Here is a 14,220-nt window from a genome sequence, read left to right on the forward strand (position 1 = left end):
GCTTTCCCCAGCGCCGGCGCATCGAGAGTAGACTCCTATAGACTCCTGGGTCTATGGGTCCTGCCGGGAACCTCCTCCAGCGCCGGCTTCTCATGGGGTCACAGGCTACTTTGGGTGCATCCACCTGCTCTGGCGTGGGGCCCTCCGCACGCTGCAGGTGCATCTCTGCCCGTCGGATCTTCGTGGGCTGCAGGGGCACAGCTGCCTCACCATGGCCTTCACCATGGGGTGCAGGAGACAGTCTCTGTCCCGGCGTCTGGAACACCTTCTCCTCCTCCTTCTTCCCTGACCTTGGTGTCCGAGGGTTCTTTCTCTCACACATATTCTCACTTCTCCCTCTGACTGTTGTTGCCCAGCAGGCCGTGGTATCATTGTGGTATCAAAGATTTGTTTTTAAGACCACAGTTCCATCAGCAAGAAGTTGGATTTTACTTAAGCTTCACTAAATGAGTTTGTTCCATTTCACATTAAAAAGCACCAGAATGGGTGACTCTTTGAAACAATCTGATATTCTATATTTTACTTGGATGCAATAGAGAGAAAGGAAGATGTTCAGCCTGGGCAGGTTATGCAGCAGCATCATGCTGATGTCCCAAGCTGGAGGAGCAGTTGGCAACTGTTAAAATGTAACATTCCATCCTGGCTAACAACTGCTCTCAGTTCAGTTCAACAGTTCAACCACATGGAGAAGGTACCACATGTTTCATTCAACAATTTTTTGTTTTAGCTACACTATCCACTGAGTTTTGTTTCATCTGAAGGTCTGGTATTTGGAAGAAAACTGCTTTCAGGATAAGATTATGATTTGCCTGACTGCTGATAGCTTTAATTCAAAGAAGTACTTACATTCCACCTGGTAAAAATCCAGGGATGGTTTTAGGGCTCTTGGTTATTCCATCCATTTTTAAGGGCTAGGGAGTTAGGTGTTAATGCCTGGGAGATGGGCTTTGTGTCTCAGGGGGTGGCCCAAGAGTACTGACTACAATCCAAAAGTTTTTGGAGATGCTGCTCCTAGATGTAGCTGTTAATGTCTGGAACTGAGAGAAATTTGCTTCCAAATATTCCAATATTTTCCAGTCTGGCCTTGTTTTCATTTAAGAAATTACTCAAAAACTTATTCAGAAATAACCCCCACCCTGGCATTTACAGTTCTCAGGTGGGAACTGAATCACATCCAGGATATAAACCTGAGTTTACACACTGAGGGTAAAGCTCATGAGCACTTGCCTCTTTGGAATTACAAGTTTATCATATGTTTGAGGAACATACCCCAAGTTTTAAGGATAAGTGAATTGCATCATCAGAGATGATGCTAAAAACTGCGAACTCTGATAAGACAGAGATGCAGAACAATAATTTTATGTATGTCTAAGAGAACTGACTCGTTGTGGAAGTACTATCTCTGCAGTATTGTGCAGGCTTTTTAGCTGGTGGCACATTGATCAACAGAGAAAGAGCAGCAGTATGAGTACATATATGAGTAAAGAAACAAAAACAAATCCATGTAGACAGTCTATTATTCCCATTAGGTTTTTGTTTGTCATCTTTAAAAACAGCTGACAGGTGGTGTGAGCAGTGTAATAGCAGCTGTCTCAACATCAAGTCCCAATTTTTTTCAGTTTTTGTTGGGAATCTTTCTGGGTTTTCTTACAGTTTTCTGGTGTTTCTTACCCCATGTTTTCTCATAGATCTACGTCCTTTAATAGTAAGGCAATACTAATGCAAGATTTGCACTTGTACAGCACATTTTATTGGAGGTTGATCTGATTTTCCCATTGTACAGAAAAGGAAGCTCAGCCACATTGGTTAAATGACTTAGGAGATTTTTTTTTTTCCTTTCCCATCAGCTCATGAACAGTCTGCAGTAAACTAAGTAGACTGTCTTACCCCTATTCTAATCTAGAAACAATTTTACATCACCAAACACCATTGACCTTACTCGATAACTTTAGAGCTGTCTAGAGCTTATGATAAACTTCAGGATAATTTGAGATGCTGTAAACTATAAGAATGTGGTCCCACAAAGTCTTGGTCATATGTTTACAGCAGTGTGAACTGTCATATATTCAATCCTATGTTCACACAGCATGTACTAATCCATTTATTCCATTTTGATTGTTGTATTTCCAACACTTGAAAACTGTTTTCTCCTGCAGCAAAACTACAGCAAGTTCTCCTGTTTCTGGGAGACAGAGCCCGTAGGCTGTAGGAGGATAAGCTGTGACTTCTTTCACAGAAAACCCCGTAATATAAATGGACTTTATTTGCCACCTAGTAACAGTGAGTAAAAATATTTTCTCAACAATTTGTTCATTAGAGTAATGAAATAGACAAAAATGCCCTTCCAGTGCTTATGTAACATATAGTAAGGTCAGGAAATGCACCATGGTGAATCAATGAGGTATGATGTGCTATCCCAGTAAGTTCAAGGGCAAGAAAGGAATTTGAATAAGATTGCCACACAAATTGTTTTAGCTGTCATATTATGAAATGTCACACCTATTAGTGATATAAAAGATGAAGTCACATTTAGGTTGCTGAGATCCATAGAATAAAAATCTTGCTTAACTTGAATTTTTAATAGATTTAATCTCTCTAGTAGTTCAAATGGTTAGTATGCAGGTAATAATTTAAGAGAAATCAAAAGTAGTATGTGTGGTGGGAGGAGGAGGTTGGTAGGGACACCAGTATCTGTTGATAGAGCACAGCATATGTGGATGAGATGCCCCTTGGAGAGATAACATCAGATTACAGTGCTGTTTGTGCAGATATATTTCTAGTTCATTGTTTTGAATAAAAATTTCGGGCTTGAACATTGGTTGCATTTTACTGAAGTACAGTAATAGTGTGTAAGGCAGCACTCTTATTTTGGAAAACCCCACCACTACAAGTTGGATCTTTTTTCTCGTCCATTTCTAAGAGGAGCTCTTGACTGCCAGGCATCCTGGTAGACGGTTGGAACCCAGAACAGGATAAGGGTCCAGGGCAAAGAACCAAGACAGATGTCAGAAGCAGGAGTGAAGAGAGCAAGTCATCATGAAACCTGGTGTTCCTGAAGTTGCCCCAGAAAAACGTAGCCTGTCATACCTGGGCATGTGGAGCCTAACTAAGCACACAGGATCAAGACAGGACCTCGAGTGCTCCATACTGCCTTTGGCATAGCTCCCACATACACAGACAGCACAGGCATGCTTTTGGCTGTGGTGCAAGTCAGAGGCTGTACCCAAGAGACACTGTGGGCAAGGGTATCCTGTGTAAGAGCAATGTCTGGCAATCACAACTAGAAAACAGACCAAACCCTTTCACTTTTTCCTGTGATATGGACAAATTCAAAGTCTCTGTGCTCCACAATAGCATTGCAAATACTAAACCTGCAATTTTTTCTAATACTTAAAAATCTTGTTAAACTAATTTAAGTTTGATTTGGCTTATTCTACCTGGAGCTAAAAGTAGCCTGTTCTGAACAGTGAAAAAGGCTCTATCACGTTAGAGTGCTATATCTTACACATCTCTTACATGAGATGCAACAAATCTGATCTGCAATCATGTTATGAGAAAGGGTTTAACATGATATACATGCTGCTCATAGGCAAGCAAGAGTTGTACAAGAATAAAAACAACTGGAATAATAGAAAAATGCCCACACTTTCTTTTAGACTGGAAAATATATCAAACTTCAGTATTTTTAGTATTGGTTATTAATTCACAGAATACTATGGTTGCAAATCAGTCAGCTTGAATAATACAGATAGACTCACTATTTTTCATCATTTTTCTTTTCAGTCCGTTGCATTTCCTGGCTCTTGGAATATGTTATCTCAGTATTAAAGTCATTTTGCTGAAAATATTATGTGTGGAGATAGATTCCTTAGGAAAATAATATATTTTCTGATTTGTTTTCTGATTAAGTGTATGATATTTTCATGAACTTCATATTCTTTCACAAATCTACATTTTGTACCTAGTTAAGGCAGTTGAGATTTAGTTTGATATACAAAAAGTCTTCAAATTTAAAATGAGCAATCCTGTGCTTAGCATTGCTAAATTCTTCAAAATGGATGCTGTAGCAAGTGATACAGCATGTTTGCAGCTTTTTAAAATAGGGCAGTGATGAAAATGTTCTCTTTTCAAATTCTGTATTCAGCAGTGCCTGTGTCCATTCAGAGGAGCTGGTACCTGTGTTTCTCATACTTTCTGGAGTTGGGAGGTGCTCTCTCGCCAACCTCTGCACAAGATAATGCCTAATCCTGATAATGGTTTCAGAAGTATGCCTGCTGGTGTAAACCTGGATGTGATACTTTAGTTTCCTCCTAACAAAGTAAATCTAATGCTGTCTGCAGATGTCCCATTGAAACAGGATGTCCAAGGAGGCATTCTGCATCCAGCCCATCGTCAAGACTCACTCAGAAATCAAGAGAATGTTTTAGTGCCAATTCACCCTCCACTGATTATAAACCTCAGTGATGAAGAGGACGATGAAGAGGATGATGAAGAGGAAGACAACTGTAAACACTTTTTTATTTTATAAGCAAGTTGAATGGGTTTGCCAGCTCTTGCAATGTACTTCACAACTGATCTGTTATAATAACCATTGCATTTTTAGAAAAGAGTTGTTGACAAGTTTTTTGAAATAGTTTTCAGTTAATCTTTAAAATCTTGGAACTGGTAGTCACCAGATGTGAGCAAGGCAGTTATTTTCTAACTCCTGTAATCTAATTCAGATGGCCATCAAGAACTCTTCAAAACTGTGGGATGAAATTACAAGTTTAGGAGGTACTTTTCTTCTGGGGAAACACATTTTTGAACAAGGACTGTATGCACTTGTCAGTGAAGGTGAAGTCACAACTTTTTTACAAAAGATAGTTGTGTGACTTTAACTTAAGTAATTTTTTCAGCTGATTTACCAAACTCTGTAGGCAGTCATTTTTTAGAGAAAGTTATTCTTAAATCTAGTAAAGAGAATGATGCAAAACTCTCCATCAGTTGAATTGAATGTTTTTATATTTTTATATAGATATATATATATATACACACATATATGTTAATACAGTTAAACCATTGATTGTATCTCACTTAGAGATAAGAGATTCATAGGGATGGAAAAAAATTACACATTCCTGGAGAGTGAAAAGGGAGAGAATGATCTACTTTTAGGCATGCACTCAACCAATTACTGTGCTGCCCCAAGCCACTTTTCACTTTCCCCCTGCCCACCAGGCTGGCTGGTAGAGCAGCCTGTTAGTGCTTCCTAACTTGGTTTCAGTCTGAGTATGCCACTTAAACAATAAAGAAAGTAGGGCTTTGCTAATCTCCATGGCCTTAACCAAGAGAGATCCAGAGCACTCACTTCACCAGCTCTGCCAGAAGATAGTAACTTTGGGCAGAGGTTTTGTGACAAGCACTCCCTGGTGACATGTTGAATCTGATCTCCTCGTGGGTATGAATGATGGATTATTTTGAAAATGAATATTGGAGGTGTTTTTGAATCCTTTTGAATCAACCAACATTTGCTTCTTAAAATGTGTTTTAACTGCAATTCCATTGCACTTTAAAATACCTAATATTAAGTAATCATTTTTCAGTCCAGAAGCCCAGGTTGCAGTCAGAAACAAAAATAACAGAAATGAAAGTCATTATCATATTTGATCATTAAGAGTTATTGAAGGTCTTTGTATAGTTATCTTGTAATCTTTTACAAATATTTCCTACAGATGTTTCTAACTGGATGCCTAAGACTGTTACAGATATTGAAGAGGAAAGAGCAATAAGGGATATATGCTATAAATCTGAAAAATATGAAATTAGTCACTCTTTAAAGCAGTGCTTCCAATACAGTAAACTCTAGGGTTGGTTTTTTTTTTCCCTCCTGGGGCATGTGTAGGAGAGTATTATGGGATTCAGAACCCTTACAAACACCAATCAACAAAAACCATGTCTTCACCATGGCAAGAGGAATTATTACCCTTGGAAGCTACTGAACAAAACTTGCAGAAAGGCAAGTATTTTGATCTCTTTGGACTGTATTTACCACTTCTAAAATTGCTGTAACAGGGAGAACCTATTACATAGTTTGCACTTCCTCTTCACTTTTTAAATGTAGTGAAAATAAAGTATTACAAGAAAACATATTTGAATTTATCAGCATATTACAAAAACACTGCATTCTTTTTTGCCATATATTTAGTCACACTTTTGGTGACAACCTGCATCAAATGTGGACAGAAAAGCTGGAAATGGGCTATTAACAGTGTGTACTTTCCTGACATACACAACATAGGTATTTCATATAATTTCATGATAAAGATTTATGTAGTCTAATTTTAACCATCCTAAGGTTAGGAATGTAGTTTAAATTTCTCATCTAGGCTCTTTAAGGTATGTGGAAAGAGACAGGAACTCCAATGATCCCCTATTTATTGAATCATCAGACAATGCCAAAGGGTGAGATGAGCCACTTTTCCAGAGGTGCTCCGTGATCTCTGCTGGCTGTCTTGGGTGTCTTGATGTCAAAATGCAGTGATACATCAGACTTTTCTATAACTAAATTTAGATTAAGTAAATACCTCCTCAAAAAGAGTTCAATTTTGTTTTGGATTCTGGACTATCCAACATAATTAGGGTCAAAGGAATACAAATTTATAAATATTTACCCCAGTTCTTATGATTCTTAATTCATTATTCTCTTCTAATTTCTAAATTTGAAATGTTTGTTATTAAAATAGTTTTGATAAACTATTTCTAACATATACATAGATATATTAATCTATAGATGAGGGAGTCAATGACAAATGTATGAACATACCTTTTAAGAAGTGTCTTTATTTATCATTAGATACATTAAGAGAAATGGATAGATATGTTTCCCCAAAACAGTTTTTCAATTGAGTTCTCTGAGGCTTCAGGTACTATGATGATATGCATCCTGAAAATGCCATAAATTCAGATAGGATTCATAAATATAATTCATGGATAGTGAGAAGCTCGTGAATAAGCAGGTAATTTATAGCTGGGTCTTTACTTTGAAGCTATCATCTTCTTTAGTCTGTGAATTATGATATTTTCTTATAGAATATGAAAGTTAGACATCAGTTACTCTAGACAGGATCCAAATAACTAATAAGATAGAAAGAAGGTTATGAAATGAGAGGTTAAGAGAAATTGCACTAAACTAATTAATGGCTCATAGGGGTGGGAGGAAGAGAATGTCAGGGCCATTACCTGTGCTTACACACAGCTAAACATTCTTTCTTTTGCCTTTCCAGGTGACGGTAACACAATTCCTACAAGATTTACTAATACAAGAAAAGAAAAAGAGAGTACAGAAAGGAGACTAACGATAGAGAGTACTCCCAGAACAGATCATAAATCCTTTGACAATGGAGGTAATATACTGTAGCATCAGCTTCTCATTGCTGAACGTCATGTGGTAAATAAAATAACTGAATATGCATGCATTAAACTTTACTATTTTGCTTTTGAGTTATTATATGTTATGTTTTAGACACTCTTTCTCATGCTGAACTATTAATTACAACAATCAAACTCATTGTTTATGATTATATATTATGCTTATTTTAGGATTGTACTGAAAATATCCTTTATGCAGATTACAGTTGATTTTGGGAAAGAAAGGGATTTGTGGAGTTATGAAAAAGCAAGTGTAGAGATGCAGACAAGTTGGTTAGAGCCTGGTGCTAGCAATGCCGAGGTCGTGGGTTTGATCCCTGTATAGACCATTCATTTTAGAGCTGGACTTGATGATCCTTGTGAGTCCCTTCCAACTCAGAATATTCTGTGACTGTGATTCTGTGACTCAAGTTAAAATGCTTTCAAAACCTGTTACTTTTGTGAGACTATCCATAGTTAAGATGAATAAGCTTTGTATTTTTCAGTTATCCTATAGAAATATAACAACACTGCAATCCTGCAGCTTGTGTAACAGGATCTGATCCCTCTGCATAAACTTGCTTGACCTTAGTGAAGGCACAGTGTTTTGACCAATTGAGTTCAGTATTGAATCATGTCATTAAAGTTGAAGAATGCTCCATTCTCCTTGAATTTACTTAATACTTAGTTGTATTCAATCCTTTTTTCTTCATAAATATTTATGAATGATAAAAATAGTATTAATTGTAGTATTCTCTTTTCCCCCTTAGTTTGTCAATGCAAAATAGTGCAGTACCATGCAAGGGCTGCTTGCTCTAGCTTGGAGCAAACTGGTGTGGGTCTTCTAGCTCCAGAACTGTATTGCACAGTGGAAATGTATCTTACATTCTACATCTTTTCCTGTGACCTTTATGTACAAAAGTATCTTTCTTTTTAGATATTCTTTATGTCTGTATAAACAGTTACCACAATTCAATAATTAAGTCTCTGTTCACAATAATATGTATTCAAAGCTTTTAGCAGACTATTTAACAACTCTTTTTAACAGACTATTTTCTCTAATTTTTGTGGGCCTTGTTGAGTCAGCTATTTGGTTTCATTGTCTTCATTGTATTTTTTCACCCACTTCAGCTAAAAAGATGTCATATAAAAAGCAGGCTGTTTGCATTGCTCACCTTTCTCAGGGTGCTCTTGAGTATAGATAACTTTGTGAGACTCCTTTCCTACAGGAAGTGGTGGTTCTGTGATGCAGAGGAACATATTTGTTGATAGGAACAGATTTGAGGCGCAACCTTGGGAAAAAGAACGAATTACATCAAAGTATGCCAATGTGAAAGGTACTTCATTATTATTTGTTTCCAGATTTTTAGATTAGATTACTTTTGTTCCTCTGCAAGTGTGGTGAACATTATGTATTTTGTTTAAAACCAATCTGAAGTGAAATTTCCATTCACAGCGTGATTTCTTTCACTGCAAGATGACAGCAGTTGTTATATGTTGTGATTTAATTCTGCTTCTTTCTGCCAGTTTACATCCTCTGATAGATTCAATGTGGGCTTTAGTAACTCCCTGAGTTACTAAAGTCTTTGATGCCTACATGTCAGATCATGTTGAGTGCTGTGCACTTTCCGCTTCCGCCAAGTAAAACAGATTTGATTGTAGGTGGTATCTCACAGAACATAGGACTTAATAAAACCAGTAAAAAAAAACAGTTAAGGAAAGAACATAACACTTGGGATAAAGTGTGTTTATTAAAAACTAGTCACATACAGCAAATTAAAATACCTACACTGAAGTACCTTGATGATAAGTTTCATCCTTTTCACAAGAGAATTCTAGAATATATTTGTCAATGTAGAAAATGTTATTTTAAGTAGATTGCCAGTTATTTCTTTGCAGTTTTAGAGTAAAAAGGAAAGAAAGGACATTTTTTTGTCTTTACCCCATAAACTGAAGCAGAAGTAGAGAATTTCTGCCACACTTTGTCTGGAAATGAGAGGAGCCAAAAATGCTTATTTACGTTAGCAAGAGAAAAGGAAGAATGAAGCCACATCTTCCTGAAGATAGCAGGGGCCAGTAGAAGAGCACCGTGGTTACTTTACAATGCAACTTTCCCTGTGAAGTTCTGTTTGTAGTTTGAAGGGGGTTTACCTGTGCAACCAGTGCTGTTGCAAATTTATCTTCATCATTTGTAGTATTTTGTTATGCTCATGCACTGCCCATGTCCAGGATGTATCCAGATGCTACAGGCAGAAGTCATTCACAGTTCAGCCAGGCATCCTTTGGAGTGCATAGATTGGTCTCCATAGGCTCAACCATGGGTGTTCCAGAGGTCGACCCCTGTGCAGTGTAGAGAAAGGATGATCTGATTTTTGCATTTAGAGTTAACTTTTTAGTTGGCTTTCAAGATATCTTCTGCTGGAGGAAATACTAATTAACATGTGAAACCATGTTGCACCCAAAGGGGCCTATATATAAAGTAGGAGATTATGTTTTCAAAACACCACATTATTTTTGGATATGAACATTTTTTGTGCTTTCAAAAAAAGTGAATATGTATTATTTTAAACCCTCAGAAACAAACCACATTGAACTGGTAAAGAGCCACCACTGTAAGGAAGTTAAGAAAAATAAAAGGATTTCTGAGGAACGAAGAAATTCAGCTAATGCACTAACTGGCAAAGGTATTTTCAAAAAATCTTATTCATTTCTATTTACTAAACTGTGAGATGATTTAGCACTATCTAGTAAATTTCTGTTCTTAGTGTCAAATACGGACAGCCCATACGTGGATTGGACTATTTACAAAGAACATTTTTAAAACCTTGTTGTCCAGCATCCAGTTGCCTGCACTATGTGAAATTTTGAATAATAGCACAACCTTTTTGGTTGTATTTTCACTTTTAGGAATGTACACTTTGGACCCCAAAGTAAAACCAAGTTACCAACAAAAGGTAAATAAGTATGATGAGACTGCTTCTACCAGTCCGTATGGGAGAGAAACTGGAAGATACGCTCATTTAAATTCTCCAGAACCTCGACGATCAGCATATGTAGTCTACCGGACTGTCACTCAAAAACCGAAATTCAATGGACCTACTGGTGGGTTCCTACTTACACAGAATTCTTAAAATGCCTGTCTATATTGTGCTGGATTCAACTGGCTCCCTGCAGGTGAATAATAAGTTATTTATGCCTAAATACAGGCAAGGGTAAATTTGATCAAGCATAGTTTTCACAATTAGATTTCAGCTGTATCCATAGACAGAAACATAAAATTTTATAAAGCTTTACAATTTTTCAGACAGAATATTCATGAACAATAGTTGAGCCGTCTTTACCGCAGGAATTCATGGTTGCAATGAAGTGCTGATGTGCACAAATATAATGATCCCCACTTTTTACAGCATATCTTATGTGACTTATTATTTTCAAATATTTAATAAACCTTGAAAACTCCACCTTTAAGCTCTTATTTCATTCTAACTACTTATAGTAGAAATATTTTTTGCAGTAGAATTTCAGTTGTGTCTCAAGAAATGTATCTTGTTCAACCTCATTTTTCCTAGTAGGTTATGAACTAGGAAAATTCATAACCTTTTTGCAGGATATATTTCCATAATTGGGATTTCACTGGAGTTTTCATTGTTATGGATTTGTATTTATTTTTGTTATTTAGAATTGTTTTTTGTCTTGAATAAACAAGGGTTTGGGTCTTATTCACACTTCTGTTATCAATTTAAATGCAGTGTAAACCTTTGTGTTTAACATTAGTATTATTTTTTTCAAATTAATTATGTTGGACAGAGGACTGAATCTATTCTTTCTGCTGTTCATAAAGGATGACACTTTCCTTCATCTTACTCTACTGTCTTCTTGATGGTACATGCTATGTCATTAATTTGACAAGAAACCTACAGGTGGGATTCTGAGTCTTGCATCTTTCTGACAATCTGCTTCAGATTTATTGCATCTTTTGCTTTATTTTTATCTTGCTAATATATATAGCCTCACCCAATCTAGTACCTCATCTGGAGTTTATTTGAATTTTCACTTTTGTATCCATGGTTTCTCTACATAATTGTTTTTTTTTCATTTGTCACTTTGTCAACAGATTTAGTGGTAAATAATTTAAATAATCAGAAGTGTTAAGAAAGTGATTTTTATCTTGCCAGTTTCAGTCATCTCTCTTAAGATGGGTTGATCCTGCATTTTGAGGCGCCTCCCTGTCTTAGTTTCTAATAACAGGGACCTATTCCAGGCATAGTAATGCCTACTTTAAAGCGAATAAAAGTAAGTGAAACAAATTCCAATGATGTCAGTGCTTTGTCATGAGGACAAAAAGTTGTGTCTTTTTTCTTTTTCCTTTGAACTTTTGCTTTCATTAAATGTGAACAAGCTGGTATAGAGGTTATAGAGAGAATATTCTTTATGGAAGAATACATTTTATTAAATTTCCAGGTTAAAAAAGGGTAGGTCATTTTTGAAAAAAAGGGAATCAGCATTTTTGTTGTAAGAACAATCATTAACATTTTTGCTGCCTTTCTTTCCAGCAGTACCTGAGTCTTATGGTCAGAAAGGCTCCAAACAAAAGAATCAGCCTGACACCAATAGGAGATTTTGGATACCAACAGAAAACTATGGTAATATTTACACATTGTGTATAAGCTGAAAATTTTAGGATTATTATGAAATTAATTATCTGAATTAATTGCATTAAGATGGAATTAAAAGAAGAATATTAATAATATTAATTTTAAATCAAACTTTTTAGAAAATGGTTTGTGATGAATCAGCATATTCTGAGGCACAATCAACTGTCTAGGACAAAAACACGATATAGCCTTGTATACAGGGCTTTCACAAGCAGGGATAAAACAGAAGCTATTGATGCCTTTGGAAAGGTCTTCAGCCCAGGAGCATTCCCTTTGTTAAAAACAAGGATGTCCATAGCAGAATCTCCTCGTTCGGAAGTCCCCACGACCCTCACAGAAATGCTGCAGTATTACAAATTTTCTCTAAAGTTCTAGAGGGAGTCTGCCTGTAATACTAGCTTGTGTTTCAGAGGTGATGTCTAACTCATCTGATGCATTCATTGAAACTTCAGCCAGTGTAATATTTAATTCACATATCAGACTAAGGGAGTGTTTCCTGAAATTGTGGCTGAAATTAAGAAACAATGTGTATGTTTTTCCTACAGGCCAATATACTTCAGGATCTTCTAATTCACCAACTTGGAGGAAAAGAAATCCACGAGCAAAATCGTTCTCTAAATTTAAAACAACCACTCAGGTAACTGATAGAAATGGTAACAATTCAGCCTTTTTAGGAAAATTGGCATGTCTCTGCCCACCTAGAAAATGTAGGCAGACTTTCTCAGTCAAAACCTGCAAGATTCTGATTAATGCTGAGTAGCTGAAAGAGCAGTTATTAGTTTTATTTGTTTGCAGACATGTACCTTTGCCTGCATAACTAACCTGTGACTTCTAATTTTTTTACAATAATACTTATATGAAAGCAATATGTGTACCTGCCTTTAAAGTAAGGTGCTACAAAAGGCAGGTTTTGGTTTCTAGCACCAGACAAACACAGTAGAGATCATATGAGTTTGATCTATTTGTTTCTCTGCTGTATTGTTCATGAAGCTTCAGAAAAGACTGGACAATAACTAGCCAAGGTCTGAATTCATGAAAGGACTCAGGCTACAAAACGTTTGCAAGATACTCTAAAGACCATTCATGCATTTTACAGCTGTCTTGAAAGCTGAGATTAGAACCTCTATCTCATGTTTCATGTTGAAATTTTACTTCTTAAAATGTTTCTGAAAGTTCATGTAGTTTTACTCTAAGAAATTATGCACAGAATTTTGTATCTATTTTGACAGCAGAGTAAAGAAGACACGGAAGTGAATAGAAAAGGAGAAAAAGAAACATCTAAAGGGAAATAAGAAAATTATCAACTGGAATATCCAAAGACAAAGAAACTGCACATTCCAAAAAGAAGGTGCGGGAAGGACATACACTACAGTGTTTCAAAACTGGTTAAAACTTCTTAAAAGTATGCTCTGCATGGTCAAATATAAAGATCAATATTCACTAAATTTAATCTACTATGAAAATTTGGCAGTTGAAGTTATTTTTACAGACTACGGCTCTACACCACAAGACTGATAGTAATAGTACATAGAGAAAAAGATCCCTAAGTAGAGTCTTCCCCTATTTTATTTGACAAATGTTTAAGGCATAATTCCTAATACGAATAAATACTATTAGTTATACTTAGCAGTTTCAGAGGACTTTTAATGTAAACAGCAATAGTGTAATGCATTCTAGAATGTAGTTTTCTGTACAAAAGCCAGATTCCTAGATGGTTTAGCTGTTTTGCCAGATGTTTGGGGACTCAGTCTGAATTTGATCTTGAGATTTTGCAATTTTAGCAGAGCAGCAGAACTGTGTTATGAACTAAATGAACTTCACAAGGAAATTCTCACAATTAGCTGAGATATGTATTTACATGCATTTTAAACTAAAATATGAAGAGTTGTATAATGACTGAGAGGAAGACTGATAAGAAGGATACTTCAATATTATGTTCTGGGGAAAAAAGCCTCATACTGAAGTGTTACATATACATGACTTCATATCTTTGTCTCAGATGTTTTTTCAGTTGTTTTGCATTTACCTGACCTTTGGTCATTCTTACAACATAATCAGCTTTTGAAGAGAGCCCTTCAAACTTATTTCTGTAACACTAGGATCCAATAATTATCTTGGTGACACCTGTAACTGTGAGCATTTTTCCACCTTGGAGCCTTTTTTTCTGTGACTGCTTATA

The 14,220-nt window shown here is 36.2% G+C and overlaps 1 protein-coding gene across 1 annotated transcript; it reads left to right on the top strand.

Moving 5' to 3' along the window:
* The first annotated feature begins 682 nt into the window (after nucleotides 1-682).
* CUNH12orf50 (chromosome unknown C12orf50 homolog) lies at nucleotides 683-13,058 on the top strand. The gene is made up of 12 exons (XM_017743903.1): nucleotides 683-691; nucleotides 2,157-2,280; nucleotides 4,341-4,505; nucleotides 5,712-5,787; nucleotides 5,880-5,995; nucleotides 7,263-7,382; nucleotides 8,616-8,723; nucleotides 9,963-10,070; nucleotides 10,294-10,488; nucleotides 11,940-12,029; nucleotides 12,587-12,678; nucleotides 13,032-13,058. Exons 1-12 carry the CDS (start codon nucleotides 683-685, stop codon nucleotides 13,056-13,058), a joined length of 1,230 nt encoding a protein of 409 aa, XP_017599392.1.
* Nucleotides 13,059-14,220: the final 1,162 nt, after the last annotated feature.

Source organism: Corvus brachyrhynchos, unplaced genomic scaffold (assembly GCF_000691975.1).
Source record: "Corvus brachyrhynchos isolate BGI_N302 unplaced genomic scaffold, ASM69197v1 scaffold9, whole genome shotgun sequence".
Taxonomy (NCBI): Eukaryota; Metazoa; Chordata; class Aves; order Passeriformes; family Corvidae; genus Corvus; species Corvus brachyrhynchos.

Excerpts from the sequence above, each read along its gene's own strand:
- CUNH12orf50 (XM_017743903.1), top strand. Across the intron at positions 4,506-5,711 it reads TGATGAAGAGGAAGACAACT|ATGTTTCTAACTGGATGCCT; the intron begins GTAAACACTTTT and ends TATTTCCTACAG. Across the intron at positions 8,724-9,962 it reads AAAGTATGCCAATGTGAAAG|AAACAAACCACATTGAACTG; the intron begins GTACTTCATTAT and ends TTAAACCCTCAG.